This window comes from Mus musculus, chromosome 3 (assembly GCF_000001635.26).
Source record: "Mus musculus strain C57BL/6J chromosome 3, GRCm38.p6 C57BL/6J".
NCBI classification, from domain to species: domain Eukaryota; kingdom Metazoa; phylum Chordata; class Mammalia; order Rodentia; family Muridae; genus Mus; species Mus musculus.
In genome coordinates this window covers 88,971,226-88,992,308 of record NC_000069.6, presented here as the reverse complement: position 1 = coordinate 88,992,308, position 21,083 = coordinate 88,971,226, and the positions used below count along the sequence as shown (strand labels likewise).

At 39.4% G+C, this 21,083-nt stretch overlaps 1 protein-coding gene across 8 annotated transcripts in view; it reads right to left on the bottom strand.

Moving 5' to 3' along the window:
- The window catches only part of Ash1l (ASH1 like histone lysine methyltransferase), a 128,962-nt gene that overhangs the window by 87,067 nt on the left and 20,812 nt on the right, over positions 1–21,083 (bottom strand). For 7 of the 8 annotated variants that reach the window (XR_001783666.2, XM_006501142.3, XM_006501141.3 and 4 more), the window contains one exon: positions 6,519–11,076. Coding sequence is in view for 6 of the 8 variants with exons in the window: in XM_006501142.3 (XP_006501205.1) it covers positions 6,519–11,076 (4,558 nt within the window). In the remaining 2 variants the exon portion in view is untranslated. Of the gene's footprint in view, positions 1–6,518; positions 11,077–21,083 lie in introns of those variants that run through there. The other variant, XM_017319502.1, reaches the window with a different exon arrangement.

Below are 21,083 nucleotides of genomic sequence, written 5' to 3'. Positions count from 1 at the left end.
AGATCTGATGCCCGGAGCTCCCTACTTGCAGCATGTCAGGGAATATACAATCACTTTGCCTACTCACAGGTTAAGTTAACCTTAGCCTTCGTTACTATGTGTCATCTCCCCAGTCTATTCTTTGAAAATAAGTCAGTACGTGCAGTTAACATGCAAGGAGTCCCAGGGCTGGAGAGATGGCTCAGTGCTTAAGTGCACTGGCTGCTTTTGCAGAGGTTTCAGGCTCCTTTTCCAGCTCCTACATGTAGGCCAGTTAAAAACCATCTGTAATCCCAGTTCCAGAGGATCTAACAGCCTCTTCTGGCCTTGAAGGAGACAGGACACTATATGTGTTTCAGACACATGCAAGCAAAACACCATATACACATTAAAAAAAGATAAAAAAGAAATTCCACCCCTTGAAAGGGGAAAATCTTCATGCATCACTTCAAGTTGCTCTGTATAGAACTTGTGTCCTTTCATTTATTTAGCCAATCATTTAGTTGGATCAGCATTAACAATTGTGTATTTATTTTAAGGTTCTACACAACATTATTAGCATTATTTAGTGACTTGAATTGTTCCAAGTCTTGCCACTGAAAGTTGTGTCACACAAGGCGGTGGTGGCGCACGCCTTTAATCCCAGCACTCTGGAAGCAAAGGCAGGCGGATTTCTGAGTTCGAGGCCAGCCTGGTCTACAAAGTGAGTTCCAGGACAGCCAGGGCTACACAGAGAAACCCTGTCTCTAAAAAACCAAAAAAAAAAAAAAAAAAAAAAAACCAAAAAAAAGAAAATTGTGTCACAAATATAATATTTCAAAGGTGATGATTTTTAACACTGTGAGGGGGGCATTTCAACATAATGAACTTTAAGTTATATAAGGAAAACAACGATAAACCTTGGAGATCAATTTAAAACAATGCTGTTTTAAAAACCTTTACAATTCAAGAATAGACTACCAACAAAAGTAACCACAAACAAACAAACAAAAAAAAATCACACACACACAAACACGAACGCACAAAAACAGTAAACAAACCCATTAGAATTGCTATGAAAGTGTTAAAGCATGATTTAGAGGGATAAACTAATTTTTTTGAGTCATAGTCTATGTAATCCTGGCAGAACTAAAGCTTGCTATGTAGACCAGTGTAGCTTCAAAGTTACAGAGATCCGACTGCCTCTGATTCCATAGTGCTGTGATTAAAGGTGTGTGCAAGCATCCTAATTAGTACAACCCATCTCTTCTCTTTTTTTAAAAAAAGATTTATTTATTAGTACACTGTAGCTGTCTTCAGATGTTCCAGAAGAGGGCACTGGATCTCACCACGGGTGGTTGTGAGCCACCATGTGGATGCTGGGATTTGAACTCAGGGCCTTCAGGAGAGCAGCCAATACTCTTACTCTCTGAACCATCTCGCCAACCCCAATTCAGCTTTTCTTATTTACATTTTTTTCACTTTCCATTTATTCTTCAGCCTGCAGAAACTCAACAGATTGCTCTCAAACTGAGACAATATAACTGATAAAGCCCAGGCTGATCTATAGGTCCCTCTGTCCCTTGCCTCCAGGGTGCTTAGATTATAGGCTTGTGCATACTCCACATATGGCTAGTACTGGGTAAGCTTGACAATAAAGTTAAGAAACCTCGGAGGCTGATGCTGAAGCATAGAATGGTGCTTACTACCAAATCTGATCCTAGAACACACATTAGAAGGAAAGAACTTACTCTCACAAGTTGTCCTCTGACCTCACCACATATCCTGAAGTGGGAAGCATGCCACAGCCTATATAGGTGCACTCACAGGACTTCAGTTTTCTCCTTTCACAATGTGGGGTCCAGGAATTGAACTCAGGTCATCAGATTTGGCAGCAAGTATCACAGGACTGTACGATTTTGCCAGCACCTCTCTACCTTATTTCTTGAGACAGGGTCTCTTAATTGAACATGGAGTTCATGGACTGGCTAGATTGGCTGGGCAATGAATGCCAGGGATTGGTCTAGGTCTCCTCCAATCTTTAGCTGTGATTACAGGCACATGCCACCACACTTGGATGGGTTTTAGGTCTATTAAGAATAAGGCATCTCTCTAGCCCCTTCACCTATGTTTGGACAACCCTTCCACCCAATCAGGTCTTTGAGACAAGAACTTGTTATGCAGTCTTGCTATTTGCTATGTAGCTAAGCATGACCTCACATTTTCTTGCCTATCTTCTTAGTGTTGCAAACTGTCTCCCCCACCCTGGCCCCCAGGTTTATGAGTGTTTTCCTCATCTGTGTCTGTATATCACACGTGTGCCTGAAACCTAAGAAGGTCAGAGGAGGGTATTGGAGTCCCTGGAACAGGAGTCACAGATGTTTGTGAGCCACCATGGGGGTGCTGGGGATATAACTTAGGTTCTCTGCAACAACAAGTGCTCTTAACCACTGAGCCATCTCTTCAGTCCGTGTGTCGTTCTAACATGGCTACTGTACAGCACTCATCATTAGGTGCACCCTCTCACATAGATTCTGAGACAGGATAGACAGACAGGTAAGAGCACGGGGGAAGGGAAGAAGCTCATCTTAGGACCAGCCAAGAGTCAAGAATTCTAACACATTAACAGGATTTGAAATGGAGGCCACATTTCTTTTATATATAGGTACTTCAAATAACTGTCAAAATAGTAATGAATTGTGAGTAAGGCCTAAGCATATAGCTTTCTTTCTTAGTTAAAAGCCCATAATTTTCTAGACATCTCACAAAAAGATTCCATTTATTTAAAAAAAAATGTCTTAACTACTTTATGAAAACTTTGTGACCTATGTAAGGTTTTACACCGTATTGGATTGGACCCCATTCAAGGCACCTTTACAGCCACCTACCTACCAATATAATCTCACTCACAAGGGGGAGGATTGCAGTACAAACCCTTTTTTAAAAACATAACAAACAAGACGTTGAAAAGGTTTTATAAAAATAACTACTCAGACTGTTGTAGACAGCAATATAGGGTTGTATCTCTGCCCTCTATCCCATAGCTTAACTTCTCTTTAAGATATAGATCCATGTCTTGTAAGATAGAAAGCTAAAGCTATTTTGTTTTGTTTGTTTTTGTTTTGTGAACACAGGGTTACACTGTGTAGCCTTGGCTGTCCTGGAACTCACTATGTAGACCAGGCTGGCCTCAAACTTACAGAGGTCTGCCTGCCTCTGGTAAGTCTCTGCCTCCCAAGTGCTGGGATTAAAGATATGTACCACTACCACTCAGCTTTTTCTTTTAGTTTTTAAAAAATATGTATTTATTTTGTGTGTATGAGTGTTTGCACGTATTGCACGTAGATGCACCACATGGATGCATGGCACCCAAAGTCAGAAAAGAATGCCATCAGATCTTCTAGAACTTGAGTTACAGCTGTATGCTAAAAGCTAGGTGCTGGAAACTAAACTCTGGGCCTCTACAGAAGTTGCCAGTGTTGTTAACCACTGAGCCATCTCTCCAGCTTGCTAAATCTATTTACTATCTCTAATATTCTCCTCTGTGTAATACTTAATTTCACTTCATCTCATGACCATTCAACTAAATGCCCCCAAATAAGTACACCACGTGCTTTAGCCTTTTCTTCTCCTAAGTAGTCCTAGCTCTCTACCTTGCAAGACTCTGCTGTACAGGGATGCAAACAGAGGATATGATTCCCTTTGTTAATCTACTATTTCCACATTGCTGTCCTTGTCACTGCAAGGACTGATTATCCTTCTCCTTTAAATCTTAACTTTCAGGCAAAGAGTCGAGACCTTTACCCAAGCTAAGAAAGTACTCTGCCACTGAGCCCCTGCCTCCCAAAGTCACTCTTAGTCCCACACATCTCTCAAAAATCTCTTCTTGAATTATTGTACTTCTTCTACAATGTATGTGTGTTCCTTTCCAGTTCAGGATGTTCAAAATATCCTTTTCGCCCTACATTTCTCATGCCAACTCTTTTATCCTTAGGCTGTGTTAACTCTGTAGGTAATTAACTCTCTCCCACCTCTTCTTCTAATTATTCTATAATACTAACCACACAACAGCTCTCTCAGTTACATCATTATGTACTTGCTTATCCAACTCTATCATCTGACATCACAACACTGAGAAAGATAAGGAGTCAGACATCAGATCTTTGCTTACTACTGCATGTCAATAGCTAGAGCAGTGCTCATGTTTCTGGAATTCAATAAATGAATGAAAAAATTAATGAATAAATAAATCTACAGGATTCTGTTTCTCCCAGTAACTGTTGCACATGCTGCGTATCCTATTTAAGTCTTTTCCTCAGGAGGTCATTCTTTAAATTCGTCTCCTCATTTCAAAGAATCCTATACTCCCTCTTTTGTACATTTTATCATCTAAACAACAACAACAACAAAATCGAACACCCCCAAAAAAACAAAAAAAAACCAAACACTTTTTTTTCCTGGTTCAAGATAGGTTCATACCACAACACAAAGTCCTGCTGGGCCTGGAATTTGCTACCAAGACCAGGCTAGCCTTCAGTTTGAAGTAATCTTTCTGCTTCTGTTTCCCAAATACTGAAATTACAGGGTAGGACATGTACCACCAAGCCATTAACTTTACAATTAAGGAAACCTGATACAATTTTTGTTATTTATTCCTTTCTTCAACAGAAAAACAAGGGCCCCAAATTATAACACCTGGCAAATACTTGATAATTCAAAAACTGGCATCGGTTAAATATTTGTATAAAAAAAAATCTGTCAAAATAATAACAGAAGTTTTTCTCTCCACATCCAAACAGAATATTGGGGCATAGTGGTGGTACAACAGAGAAACCTAAAAAGATATTAAAAACAAAGAAAGAAACAAACAAACAAAAATCTTGAGGGTTACATAAAAAAAAGGGGGGGAGGGGGTCCAGCATGGGATACATCTTTAATCTCAGCAAGAAACAAAGGGTGGGTTCTCTGTGAGTTCAATGATACATAGTGGGTTTTAGGACCACCAGGTCTACACAGTGAGACCCTGCCTAAGGAATAAAAAACAAGAAGAAATATTTTAGTTAGGGTGTGGTAGCACATGCCTCTGATCCCAGAACTCAGGAGGCAGAGCAAAGTGGACTCTCTGTGAGTTTAGGGTCAGCCTGGTCTACACAGAAAGTTGTAGGACAGCCATGCTGTTTAGAGAGTCTCTATCTCACTCAAACTAAAAAACAAAAACGAAAAAATTTTTTATTTTATTTTAATGGAGTTTAAGTGTTTTGCCTGCATGAAGGGTCTGTGCATGATCTGCATGCCTGGAGCCTAGAGAAGAGGCTACCGCATACCCGGAACTGGAGTTACAACAGAGTCACTATGTATGTCTGTAAGCACCGAGCCATTTTTTCCAGACTCCCTTTTATTCTACTTTTTTTCCTCCTGCCCCTAGTCTACATTTTTAAAAGAAGTAAATCTAGCCGGGTGGTGGTGGCGCACACCTTTAATCCCAGCACTCTGGAAGCAGAGACAGATAGATTTCTGAGTTGGAGGCCAAGCCTGGTCTACAGAGCGAGTTCCAGGACAGCCAGGGCTACAGAGAGAAACCCTGTCTCAAAAAACAAAAACAACAAACAAAACAAAACAAAACAAAAAAGAAGTAAATCTATCTTTTCCACTAAGACATAATTTTGATTTTTCAAAGTTCATGAATAAAGAAAATTAGAAAAATATCTACTTGTCTCTGAAGGTTCTAATATACAAATTTTTATTTATTTAAAGGAATAAATAAATGAACAACTCTTTGCTCACTGTGGTGAGCACTACAGTCACACGCAACTCTGTAACACTTCTGCCTGAGTTATCTCTGGGAAATCAGACACAGCATCACACTTTACAGCTAAAATACTAGCCTTTGAAAGAGTCTAGTAATCACTAGTAATAAGTTAGGAATATCCTTTATTTGAATAAGCAATGATTTCAGTTTTATCTCCACCTTCTCTATTCTCAAAAACCATTTTTCTAGGACCAACAAATGAACTACTTATTATGTTTCATGTCTTTTTGTATCTAACTGAAATAACTTTTATGGAGATACCTAAAAGTACTCTGGGACATAAAGCCTCTCTGAATATTCAGTCAAATCTCAGTCCTGAAAAGTGTTCAGTGGTAAATCATCACCGAGACATGGGAAGTTTGTGTACCACAGAAGTATCTGTAACCACTCAACTAGCATACACTAACTACAGCTAGCTACAGCTAACAAGCATCATTACCAGTTCTCACTGAAAGAACCAAGCACAAGCTTTTGTGCAAGGAAATTGGAGCATTTCTCTTGGTTTCCACTTTTTTTAAATGATACCTAAAAAAATAATTGATAGAGATACACAGACAGACATTAATACAAATATATCACTTACCTTATTTCTTAAATAAAAGTAAAATAAAAATTTGGAGATTTCAAAATATATTTATAAAAACAAAAATTAATAAACTTATTTAAAAGGTCAATATAAGAATCCAGAAACCAGTGGGAAAATAATTTATTATTGGAACACAAATAATAGACAACAAAATAACCCACTTACCTGCCAACGACTGTATTGCCCTTTCACTGGAAGGTAATGGTTCCTTTCTGTGAGGCCGATTTAGTGCAGTATCTTGTACAGGAAAGAGCCCAGGGCTGTCAGTTAATTTCTTCCGGCAACTGGAGTTAGGGTTTGAAACTCTGCAGCTGCCTATTGCACTTGTAAAAAGGTTCATATGTTCATCACTGCTGGCTGGCTCAGAATTGGGAGTAAATCCTCCAAGGGACAAACTGGGAGAACTTTCTGAGCAGTCAATTTGTAAAGGTGTTTGCAATCCCAAGGCTAAAGAACTTGATTCTGAAGGCTCTCGAGAAACCCACTGTTCTTCTCTGTTTATTAAGTTCTTTGAAGGAGAGAGATGAGGGCAGGACATGTGACACCTGTGCTTTTCCTTATGCTTATATCGATCTCCAACAGTATCCTTACCAAATCGGTAACGTTTCAAAGACTCCAAGACGGATCTGGAAGAGCCACTATCCATGGAAACCTGGGGCTGTTCAGAACGGTGCTCTCTGTGTTTGTGACGGTGTCTGTGTTTGTGCTCCACCATCCAACCATAAGCCATCTCTGGAGGTACGCTGGGGTAGGTGCTCATGGAAAGGAGAGGGGTCCTGCTGGTTGTAAGAAAAGCCTCCTGTCTAAGCAGCTTATGCTTTTTCTTATGATATTTGGTAGGATTGAGCAATAAATGACCAGCATGCATATAGGAGGGAGGTGGCAGTGGAGTGGTGAATGAAGGAGATGGTGGCGGTGGATAAAGAGTGGGGGGATACCTTCCATAATACCCTAATCCTATTGGAGCAGCTGTAAGGGGTGAGGGAGAGTAAGGCATGCCATAAGAAGGATAAAATCCAGTACTAGATAAAGGAAAACTAAGGCTGTGCATAAAAGGCATTTCTGCCATTGCCTCCCTCATCTTAGGGGGCCTCCCTCGTTTCTTTTTTAAGTCAGGTTTCCGAATGTAGTGCAATGGGTCTAAGGGAAAAGAAGGATGTGTATAGAAACTATTAAAGTTGATTCGAAAAATAGTTGGCAGGAGGTCTCGGGGAATAAAATGATGGCTTCGATGGGTGATCCGAATCTCACTTAGACGACTTATCAGCTCCTCTAGTTCTGCGATGAAGTCTGGATCCTGCCTATTTCGAAGCTGGGGATATTTCTTTTTCCGTTTTCGCTTCTGTCTTTTCATCTTGTCATAGCTGAGGTAATCGTGACTCCTGCGCTTACATTTGTGTTTGTGTTTTTCTTTGAGACTGTTTAGGACGGTAGAAGTTTCAGGGGGAATCAGAGAAATGTGCTCAAAAGAATGTCTCCTCTTTTTCTGTCCACAAAACTTCTCTGCCCTGTCTGATGTGCTATTATTATCTGTCCCAATGCCACTGTCACTGGGAATGGTCTCGTCACTATGAGACTCACTAACTGGGGAAGGAGTGGCTTCTTTCAGGGATGTGAGTTCACTCAAATGAGAAGGAGAATTTGGCAACAAAGTAGGAGGAGAGAGCCGCCTTCTGCCCTTGGAAGCCTTCTTCATTGCAAGAGTCTGAATCATACTGCCCTGTCTGGAGTGCACATGCAAATATGGCACTGAGCTAGGTTCAACAAAGCCTGCGTCACTACTAACAGGGCTCTGACCTCCACTAGTCCCAGAAGACTGAGAGCAAATAGGTGATGGAAGGATCTCAGAGCTACTAGCAGGTGATGGCAGTAAAGGGGGGAGGATCTGTCCTAATGCTGACCCAGCTGCCTGCTGAGCTGTTTGTTCAAGCACAGCAAGGCTGGCAGGGCTACCAGAAAGCAGGCCATTTAAGACGGTTTTTGGTTTCCGCCCCCTTCTCTTCCCTATGTAAATGGTTCCTTTCTTGCTGACATTGATTTGTTGCCCCAATTTAGAGCCAAATGTGGCAGCAAGACTTGAGACTGTATTGTGAAGCTTGGACTGCACTTTTCCTTTATTACTTGATTCTACAGAACTCGAAAGAATCTGATTCAACAGTTTTTTTCTCTTTAAAGTCTTCATTTTATTTATTTTTCGGATAATTGTTTTCATTAATTGTCCATTGTTTCGCTTGCTAATTTTTTTATCTGGTTCCATCTCAAGGTCACTCATACTACAGACACTTTGCCTGTGACTGTCATCTAAGTCGTCTGTGTCCTGAAGCTGGTCCTCACTCTCAAAAAAGTCACTGCTACTTCTATGGTTCTCACTTTCAGACTCGAGCTTACTTGGACTTTCAGTGGCAACAAATGGAGCCACTGACAGGACAGGGGGTTTCATCTTCACTGGAGACCTCATCTGCCTCTTAGGCCTGCCTCTTTTTTTTGGAAAAGGAGATACAGACAAACTTTGCTTGAAGGAAGGAATTTCAATTTCTGGTTGTAAAATTGGGGGTTCTTGCTCTTCTTTAGACTGTAAAGAAAAAACTTTAGAGGCAGGTATTTTTAAAGTCCTTTTAGGTGGACCTTCTAGCTGAGGCATTTCCTTGGATTTAGGTCTTCCTCTCTTGGGCTTATAAATATCCGACAAAAGATCGCTAGTGACACACATACTGGAGGACAGTTTGTGAGTAATAAAAGACTTATGAGATGGTTTCTCGCTGTCGGTTAAAAGAGCAAGAGATGGAGCTGAAGACTTACTCAACTTTGGCAATCGGCGTTTAAGGAAGTCATGATCGACGAATGATGATGCTCCGATAGTTTTCATAAACTTCGCTGGCTCAGAACTATTTGATAGTGAGCTACAAGAAACATTCTTAAAAAGCTCTGATCTTTCTAAGTCTAGTCCTTTTGGAGACCGGCATGTGCTTCTTGCCACCACTTTAGTCCACCGAGGTTTTCTTCCTTTTCTTTTTTTCAATGGTTTGGACTGGAAACTCGAGCTTAGGCTTTCAGCAACCTGGCAGTGTTTGTCTGGTGCAGTGACTGCACCAAGCTTTAAAAAAGGTTTGTTACTAAACAAACTAGTAAAATTAACAACGGAAGGAGTAATTGCATGAATACCAGAGTCAGAAGTCAAACTTGGCTTTTTTCCCAAGGAAGAACTTATTCTAGGAATATCTAGATGTGTATTTTTTGATTCATTTAGTTCTTTATCAATTCCTTTACACTCAATACTTAAGCTATGACCTAATGATCTGTGACCAACATTCAAGTGGGTACTTTCAGCAGTAAACTGGCTCTTTCCAATAGATTCAGAGATTTCTTCCATTTGTTCTGCTGTAGAATTTAAAAGTAATGGGTTTGGAACCAACTGTGAAGAAGCTTCAGGGGGACTCCTGGTTACAGGATTAACAGATACAGTAGGTGACGAGGAAGGAAGGTTGCTTTCGCCTACTGCACTGAAGGGAGATTTAGCTGTAGAGGCATCAGAGGCACCTCCTATTTGAAAGTCAGGAGAAGTGCAATACACAGGAGGCTGCTTTTCATGTTTTGAGGTTTCAAAGGCTCCCCTTTCACTAGATGAGAAATTGTCTTGCTGAATGCATGTTCCTTCATTAAACATTTCTTTCTCCAAATTAGTAATTTCTTTTCGGACTGAAAATTTTTCCAACATGCTTTCTTTACTATGCCGCATAACACTCTTCTCAAAAGCTTTGCCGGTAGCACTGTCTTTCAGAGACTCAGGAAGTTCTTGACTGTCATGATTACTTATGTTTGCACTACAGGAAGCCTTAAGTTGTTCCTGAGTGGGGAGCAGTGCTTCAGATTTAAGGTTTAAGGCATCTTTACTGCCCAGTTGTCCTGCCATAGGACAATTTAATAATTTCTTTCCAATGTCCTTATTAACCAATCCCATTGCTGAGCTTGCTACAATCTTCTTCGTAACATCCTTGGCCACTAGGCCAACTGTAGAACTCAGTTTCTTTCCCAACTCTTTATTAACCAGTCCAACTACGGTGCCAAGTCCTAATTTCTTGCCAGACTCTTTATTCACTAGCCCTGGAACAATACCAATGCCTAGCTTCTTTCCTGATTCTTTGCTCAGCAGTCCAACTGTAGTGATAGCCCCTGGCTTTTTGCCTAAGTCTTTATTAATGAATACGGCTGTAGTGCCAGTTCCCAATTTTTTCACAGAGTCCTTATTGATCAGGCCTACTGCTGCATTGAACATAGGCTTTTTCCCTGGATCTTTAGTTACCAACCCAACTGCTGTGCTAAGAGCTGGCTTTTTAATTAAGTCTTTATGAATTATTCCAGCTATAGAGCCAACACCTGGTTTCCTGATCAAGTCCTTGCTAACCAATCCAACTGTAGTGCCAGTTCCTAACTTCTTCGGTTTTGCCTTGGAAGACTTGGAAGGAGGACAGGTAGCAATGAGCTGTGCCAACTTTTCTGTTACACTAGTTCCTCCATTAAGTAATGCTCTGTCCTTTATATCAGGATCTCGACTGCCAACAAGAGATGGTGCTGCACTAATGTAATCTGCCATTTGTGAATGTACTGGAGAAAGCTTCTTAGACAAAGGATTACTTTCCCCCTGTGAATGAAGATGGATGCTTTCTTCGGCTTGGCAGTCGATGGCTGTAGCGTCACCTGCTTTCTTGAACAATTTTGAAGAGTCCTAAAATTTGAACAAGAAAAATGTTTCAGAGAAAGCAAACTTTTAACTACCCATTATAATCTAACAAATTAACTACATATCATATGCAGCAAAATATTTTTTGTTGGATTTAGTGTGTGTGTGTGTGTGTCTGTGTGTACATGAATCACTCATGTACAAGTACTCACAGAAGCCAGAAGATTCCCTGGAGCATGACTTACAAGCCGTTGTGAGCCACCCAATGTAGGTGCTGGGAAACAAACTAATGTACTCTGGGAGAGCAGCAAGCACTTTCAACACTGAGCCGTCTCTCTAGCCTCAGGAAAATACTTTTAAGAAAATTAGTGTTAGGTGGAGCATAGTGGTACATGCCTATAACCTCAATACTTGGGAGGCTGAGCCAAGAGTACTACTATGAGTTTGGACTCAGAAGGAGGTATAACATGAGTTCAAGGGTAGACTGAGGTATACAGTAAGAACATATGAAAAAGCCAAATCAATACAACAACAACAAAAAATCAAACTAACTGGCAAGATGTAAACGTGCTTGACACCAAGCTTGACAACCTGAACTTAAATCCCTAGAAAAATAACAAAGTAGAAGAAGGCATCAACTTGGCAAGTTGTCCTCAGACCTCCACCCACATACTGGAGCACAGATAACAACATACTCAGACAGACAGACAGACCCAAGTGAGTATAAAACAAAACCAAAGTATACTAATGTCATTTTTTGTTAGTTGATGTACTGTTACATCAAATGCTATCAATATTGTTTCTTTTTTCTTTTTTGAGAAAGGCCTTAACTCTATAGTCATGCTGGCCTCAAATCCTCAGTGTTCTGCCTCTTTCAGTCTCCTATGGAATTATCGCCATTTATTTATCAAGACTTCTGGCTAAGATATTTTCTTTGTTGATTGTCAATCATATAAACCTACATACTTATTTTAGATACATTTTCATGATTTTTGACATAGTAAATTAATATACTTTATCTTACTTCTGACTAATGACACGAATGTGGGCTGTTTTTACTTTATTATTTATTTACTGTGTATGTCTGTGGAAGGACAACTTGAAGAAACTGGCTCTCTCCTTTCACTACATGGTCTCTAATGTTTGAACTCAGGTTTACATGCTTAGCACCAAAAGTGCCTTCACCAGCTGAGCCCTGCATCACCAACTTTAATAGCAAAACTTTGGAACAATCCAAATGAGTAAACGAAATAGAATACATGTATAATAAAGCACACACACACACACACACACACACACACACACACACACACACACAAAATCTGAAAAGCCTTCTGGTATGGGCTGGTGCCCTAAGCAGACCTTGGGCAGGAACCACAACACCCAAAGGAAGCTCCACTCCCAAGCACTCTAACACGTCCAGGACCACAGGATCCCAGGAGTTTGGTCACACCAAGATCTCAGGGTCCCAGAGGCAGCTTGACTCCCAGGAGCTCTGACATACCCAGGATCCCAGAATCACAGAGACAGCTGAACTTTGAGGAGTTCTGATACAACCAGAATCACAGGAAGGACAGCTCCAATCAGAGATAGTGAGGGCAGGTAGCACTAGAGATAATCAGATGGTGGGAGGCAAGCATAAAAACATAAGCAACAGAAACCAAGGTTACTTGGCATCATAAGAACCCGATTCTCCATAGCAAGTCCTGGATACACCATCACACAGGAAAAGCAAGATTCAGATCTAAAATCACATTTCATGATGAAAGAGGACTTTAAGAAGGACATAAATAACTCCCTTAAAGAAATACAGGAGAACACAGGTAATCAGCTAGAAGCCCTTAAAGAGGAAACACAAAAATCCTTTAAAGAATTACAGAAAAACACAACCAAACAAGTGAAGGAATTGAACAAAACCATCCAGGATCTAAAAGTAGAAATAGAAACAATAAAGAAACCACAAAGGGAGACAACCCTGGAGTAAGAAAACCTAGTAAAGAGATCAGGAGTCATAGATGCAAGCATCACCAACAGAATACAAGAGATAGAAGAGAGAATCTCAGGTGCAGAAGATACCACAGAAAACATTGACACAACAGTCAAAGAAAATGCAAAAACAAAAAGCTCTTAACCCAAAACATCCAGGATATCCAGGACACAATGAGAAGATGAAACCTAAGGATAATGGGTTTAGAAGAGAATGAAGATTCCCAACTTAAAGGGCCAGTAAATATCTTCAACAAAATTATAGAAGAAAACTTCCCTAACCTAAAGAAAGAGATGCCCATGTACATACAAGAAGCCTACAGAACTCCAAATAGACTGGACCAGAAAAGAAATTCCTTCTGTCACATAATAATCAAAACATCAAATGCACTAAACAAAGAAAGAATATTATGAGCAGTAAGGGGAAAAGGTCAAGTAACATATAAAGGCAGACCTATCAGAACTACGCCAGACTTCTCACCAGAGACTATGAAAGCCAGAAGACCCTGGGCAGATGTCATACAGACACTAAGAGAACACAAATGCCAGCCCAAGTTACTATACCCAGCAAAACTCTCAATTATCATAGACAGAGAAACCAAAATATTTCATGACAAAATCAACTTTACACAGTATCTTTCCATAAATCCAGCCCTACAAAGGATAATAGATGGAAAACAGCAGCATGAGGAGGGAAACTACACCCTAGAAAAAGCAAGAAAGTCATCTTTCATCAAACCCAAAAGAAGACAGCCACACAAACATAATTCCACCTCTAACAACAAAAATTAATAGGAAGTTACGATCACTTTTCCTTAACATCAATGGACTGAATTCTCCCCAAAAGACATAGACTAACAGACTGGATACATAAACATGACCCAGCATTTTGCTGCATACAGGAAATGCACCTCAGTGAAAAAGACAGACACTACCTCAGAGTAAAAGGTTTGAAAACAATTTTCCAAGCAAATGGTCCCAAGAAACAAGCTGGAGTAGCCATTCTAATATCAAATAAAATCAACTTTCAATGCAAAGTCATCAAGAGAGATAAAGAAGGACACTTCACACTGGGCAAAGGAAAAATCTACTGAGATGAACTCTCAATTCTGAACATCTATGCTCCAAATGCAAGGGCAGCCACATTCATTTAAAAAAAGAAAAAAAGAAAAAAGAAAAGAAAAAAAAAAAGACTTTACTAAAGCTCAAAGCACATATCGCACCCCACACAATAATAGTGGGAGACTTCAACACCCCACTCTCATCAATAAACAGACAGATCATGGAAACAAAAACTAAACAGAGACACAGTGAAACTAACAGAAGTTATGAACCAAATGGAACTAACAGACATTTATAGAATATTTCATCCTAAAGCAAAAAAATATACCTTCTTCTCAGCACTTCACAGTACCTTCTCTAAAACCGACCATATAAATGGTCACAAAATAGGCCTCAATAGATACAAGAAGATTGAAATAATTCCATGCACCCTATCAGATCACCACAGACTAAGGTTGGTCTTAAATATCAACAAAAACATCAGAAAACACACATATACATGGAAGCTGAACAACGCTCTACTCAATGATAACTTGGTCAAGGAAGAAATAAAGAAATTAAAGGCTTTTTAGAATTTAATAAAAATGAAGACATATCATAACCAAAACTTATGGGACACAATGAAAGCAGTGGTAAGATGAAAACTCATAGCTCTAAATGCCTCCAAAAAGAAACTGAAGAGAGAACCTCGCTCCATATATGACAGTGCTTGTTACTCCATATATCACTGTGCTTGTTAGTGATGGCATGATAATTACTTGATTACAAGCATGCATTTATTAAAAAAAAAAACCTAAAAAAAGAAGATTATTTTAAAATGTGATTGAGAAGGCTGGAGAGATGGCTCAGCGTTTAAGAGCACTGACTGTTCTTCCAAAGGTCCTGAGTTCAAATCCCAGCAACCACATGGTGGCTCACAACCATCTGTAATTAGATCTGATGCCCTCTTCTGGAGTGTCTGAAAATAGCTACAGTGTACTTACATATAATAAATAAATAAATAAATAGATAGATAGATAGATAGATAGATAGATAAATCTTTTTTTAAAATGTGATTGAGAATACTGTCATTTTGTATGTGTATCTGTTGTTTGTTTGCTTGTTTGTTTGATTTCTTTGGGGGAGGGAGAAGGAGGTGTCCTCCTGACTGACAGGGTATCTCTGTGTCACCCAGGCAGTCCTGGAACCCACTCTGTAGACCAGGCTGTCCTCAAACTCAGAGAAGCACCTGTGTCTACATCCCAAGTGCTGGGATTAAAGGTGCACCACCGTCTGGCATTGTATTTGATTTCTTTGAAAATCAGTAAGATAGTATTAAAAAGTATTTTGAGTTGGGTATAATAATAATTCCGATAATCTGGCATATGGGAAGTCAAGGCAGGAAGATTGCTATGCATTTTAATTAATCCTAAGGCTACAGGTGAGGCCATAATTTTTTTTTTTTTTTGGTTTTTCGAGACTGGGTTTCTCTGTATAGCCCTGGCTGTCCTGGAACTCACTTTGTAGACCAGGCTGGCCTTGAACTCGAACTCAGAAATCCGCCTGCCTCTGCCTCCCGAGTGCTGGGATTAAAGGCATGCACCACCACGCCCGGCTGCCATATTTCACAAAACAAAAAAGAAAAAACTTGGGAGATATTTCAGAGAATGGAATGTTTACCACACAAACATCAAGACCTAAATTCAGATTTCAACACTTATGTAAATCTAGATGTACATCTGTAATTGAGCACAAAAGGCAGACAGGCAACCGTAGGCACTTGCTCTAAGTTCCAGTTCCAGTTAGAGCAATAGAAGACCACACTCAATAACTTTCGACTTTGAAGAGTATGCCCAGGCAAGCATGCCTACACATACACACAAACAGAGGAAGAAAATACTTTTGAAATACTGTTAGAGATAGTGATAAGTAAGAAACCATGTTAATATCATTCGAAACTAAATAAATTTGGCAAGTTAAGAAAAGAGCAGAGCTGGATATATAGATCAGAATAGCATCTACCTAAGACAATCAAGTTCATGGGAACATGTGCATTTGTGGAGGCCAGAGAACAATTTTGTGGAGTGAGTTTTCTACCATTATGTAGGTTCCAGGAAATGGAGCTCAACTCACAAGTGCCTTTGTATATACTGTGCCATCTTACGTGCTTTATAATGTACTTTTCTAACCCTGTCTAAAGAAGAGCAAGCCAAAACTAGCAAAGGAAATTTAATTTCTTCAGAAAACACTACAATATAAAAATATCAATAACAATATATAAATTATGTATTAGTAACTTCAACAGCAAGTTTTTCTTGCTTAAACTTAAAGAAATGTATAAGATTTCTTCTCACCTCTGCTGAGACAGGGTGTGTGTGTGTGTGTGTGTGTGTGTGTGTGTGTGTGTGTGTATGTATGTATGTATGTATGTATGTATGTGTAATCCAGGCTGGCCTGAAACTTAAGCTCTTCCTAGCATAATGGATTTGTCTCCATACCTGGCTTTATTTATTTATTTATTCTTAAAATTTGTGTGAAGATGGCCACAAAGGCCAAAAGTGAATTTCAGATTCCTTGGATCCTGATGTGGGTTCTGGAATCTGAACTCTAGTTTTCTGGTATAGCAGTAAATTCTTTTAACTTGAAAACTATCAATCTTGCCTTAGATTCCATTTATAACTATTCCCAACATTAAAATGACCTCAAGAACACATTTCTGGTTTAATCTAGTCTTTTGGAATGTTGCTCTATAAATACCTATGCGGCGGTATGAATAAAAATGACCACCATTGACTCATACATTAGAAAACATACTTATCAGGGAATGGCACTGTTTGAGACGGATTAGGAGGTGTGTGTCACTGAACGTGAGCTTTGAGGTTTCAAAAACCCATACTAGATCCAGTCTCTCTTTCTCTGCTTCTCTGCCTGCAAATGAGAATGTAGTTCTCAGCTACTTCTCCAGCACCACATTTGTCTAACTGCTGCCATGCTCCCTGCCATGATGATAATTAACTAAGCCTCTGAAGAAAATGTAAGCAGTCCCCAATTAATTAAAAGAAAGTCCCTGCTTTCTTTTCTGAGTTTTCTTGGTCATAGTCCAAATTCACAGCAACAGAACAGTAACTAAGATACCCTTTCTGCCTGTTAGGTTTAGGCTCAGGACCACTTGGGCCATGCCCAAATGCAGGAACCTCTTTCTGTCTCCATCCTCATAACTGATTTTGTCTATAAGCACAATACTAGTAGACTTCAAGTTCTCAGAGGTGTATCATGCCCCTTATAATACACATGTATTAACTAAAGTGGCCCTTCCTGCCTGCCTACTTTCCCCACACTCTGAGCTCACACACTCCTTCCTCACAATGTAGATTTTGAGAAAGAATCCTTTGCCTTCTGCACAGGAATCAGAGTCAGCCGGATTACAAGCACATTTCACTTTTTTAAAAAAAATATTTTTATTTATGTGTATTATGTATGTGTTGGTTTGTACAAATGACTACAGGGCCTGTGGAGGCCAGAAAAAGAAGCCAGGTACCATGGCTACAGGCAGTTAGTTACAAAGCATCAAACATGGGTGCTGAGAAACCATGCTCTGGAAGAGCAGCAAATACTTTTAACTACTGAGCCATTTCTCCACCTCCATACAAGCATGTGTGTGGAACTTCTCTCTCCCTTTTGAAATCCAGAAGGGGCTCTCAACTTTGAGTCTGAATTCTCCTAAGAGTTACTACCATGCTGCATGTCTGACTATGGCATTAATAACCTTCTTAATAAATCTCTTACTCATAGGAACCCCATAGCCCCTCGTGCCTAGTGATCAGATAGGAAACAACTTGTGTTTCATTATATATTCTACCATGACTCTCTCTCTACATGTCACATTCCACAAAAGCTCCCAGGCTTCAGGCTCAGCAACTTGCTTATGATCCAAGTTCTATCTGTAGAACTTAAAGCTTCAAGGAGAGAACTGACTCCACAATGTTGCCCTCTGATAGCACTCCACAATGTTGTCCTCTGATAGCTCTCCATAAGTTGTGGCACGTGTACCCTTAAACACATACACACATGCACACACACACACACACACACACACACACACACACAAGTTCTAGGTTTTGCTATACAGGCATTTAATTCTGGACTCTCTCAGAAATCTTCATTTAATTTCATGCAGCTATATTTCAAAATTAATTAGTAATTGCACTTACTAAGTAATCTAGTAATCTGTATGTGAGCAGCTCTGGAATGACTTACAAATCATTAAAATAAGAAATATGATTAGAAAACTATAAAAATAAGCATGTGAATTATTGAGTTAAAAGAATGATTTTTAGGCTCAATTCCCAAGCTATGCCTTCTGACAGTTTGGTTCAATGATGACATCCATTATCAAGAACAACAATGAAACAAACCATTCAGTCCTCAAACCTCATTCTGTGCATAAGAGAACAGATGACAATTAGAGCACACCCAGCCTTCCTACCCATTCTACAATCTAAGAACACTAAGGACTGGAGAGATGCCTCAGCTGTTAAAAGCCAAGAAAAATGAACTAGGAAACCAAACAACTATTTCATGAGTAACATCCTATTCACCAGTGAATAGACGTGACGGCCATTGACCAAACACAGGCCAACAAATAACTTGTTCTAGACAAAGAGGAAGAGGAGGGATGTTGACAATGAAATGTAAAATTGAAAAGAGAAAAATAAATAGAATCTTACAGTATAGTTTCAAAACAGAAATATGTACAACAGAGGCAGAGACTTAAGGACAAGAGAGGGTGAGGGAATATATTTAAGTTTATGCTTGCCTCCCTCCCACATTCCCTTTCTTTGGCATACCAACTTGTACTTTTACATTTTTTGAAATGCAGTTATTCATTAATCTTTTTATTTAAAATTTTATTTATTTTATCTGTATGAGTACTACCCTGTATATGTGTGTATATATATTGATGTGTATAGGATATCCACAGAGATCAAAAGAGGATACTGGAGGGCAGATGGTTGTAAGCTGCCATGTGGATAATGAGAACCAAACCTGGGTCCTCTACAAGAGCGGAAAGTACTCTTAACCAGTGAGCCATCTTTCTAGTCTCTCAACTTAGTAAACTTAAATTTGCTTCTTAAATTTGGGTAGTTTAATTCTCAATGCTCAAAATTACTACTAAGTATACTTAGGAAATTTCCTACTTGTTTAATAATTCCTGTCATAATTGCTCAATCCTAAGCAAAAGAGCTTAAAAGTTAAAGGTACTATGTTCCCTACTTTGGTTTATATGTATCCACTTATAATCTAATCTCTTCTGTAGAATTCTGCAGCCCTTGCCCATATAACCAAGAAATGGATAAAGATCTAAAGGAAATTTAGCAATTTTGTTGAAGATGGTATTCAGAAGTTTCAATTTTGTTTTAATGTGACAGCTATTCCCTAACACACACTCTCTCTCTCTCTCTCTCTCTCTCTTTCTCTCTCCCTCTCTCTCTCTCTCTCTCTCCATAAATGCCAAAATAAAGAGAGTGAAGAAAAAAATTTCTATATACACTGGACTAGAAGGAAGGAATGCAAGGGTCCAAAGCAGAGAGCAGAGAAGGACTCACCAAGTCTTCCTATCCCCACCAGACCCACACACAACACTGAGGCTGCAGAGACTACACTTCCTCACAGAGATTCCTTGTAGTGCTTTAACAAGTAAATCCTATAACAGCTGCATATGAAGTAAAAAGGAATGCTGTGCAAGAGGAATACTCTTGTACAGCCAATTCTATGAAGATCTATGCAGTTTTTAAAATTATAGACAATAGAAAACTTTTTATCTTTTACAGTTTCTAGAACTCAAGTCAATTTATTTTTAAATGTGGTCTTTGATAAGGAATTCTAACCTGCAGCATTTTAAAGCCTAAATATCAATTATCTTCATAGTACTGTTTGGAACTTTTACTCAAAGTCATCCTCATGTGAGCATCTCAAAGACGGACGGGCAGCGTGGGAGAGAGAAAATGAATAGGAGTGGGAATGTCAAGGCCTGTGACACGCTGAGATGACCACGTCTATGGGTAATAGGTATAGGAGAAGAAGCTGCTTTTAAAGGCGTGGAAAACATTTTTTTTAGAAATGGAGAACAAATTATTTCTCAGAGTTAGGAGAGAGATGCCAATCCAGATGCAGGAGGCATTCAGGACACTAACACCCCAGAAAAGTACCTCCCTGGTCATGTTACAATGGCCCATACACCATGCCCATTCAGACTAGTGAGCAGAAGCTGTAAATGCCAGGAGACCTGCACAGATGTTCTGAAGTTATGAAAGACAACCGCCAACCCAAGCTACTACTATACTCAGCAAAACTACCTGTCATAACTGGAAAGAAAAATAAAAACATTCCATTAAAAAAAAAAAAACAGGTTAAAGAAAGCTCTACAGAAAATACTTGAAGGAATCCTTTAGACTGGAAAGAAAACCAAATCCATCTACGAAGCCACAGGAAAGAATCATGCTAGTATAATAGTTCAGCGAGAAGGAAGAAGAAAAAAGACCAAACAATACAAAATCAACTAAATGATAGGCACCAACACACACTTTTCAATAACTCTGGAGATTAATGCTTTTAACTCCCCAATCAAAAGAAAGAGATTGGTAGACTGTCAACTGCTCTAAGAAATGTATATTACCACAAAAGACGGACACTATCTCCTGTGGAAAGATAGAAAAGGTGTTCCAGGCAAGTAGACCTGGAAATGAAGCAGGTGTCAGACAAAACAGACTGATTAAGAGAACATTCCATCAAAAGGAACATTAAGATTCCAAACAAATATGCTGCAAACACAGGTGCACCCAGTCTCATAACACAAATGACAGCACAAGTAAAGCCACAGGTTCATCCAGCACAATGGCAGTGGGTGACTTTAATACCCAACTCTCACCAATTGACAGGTGCTTACAACAAAAAATAAGCAGAGAAACATCTGAGTTAAATGACATCCTAAATCAAATGATCCCAGCAGACGCCTGCCTGGAGAG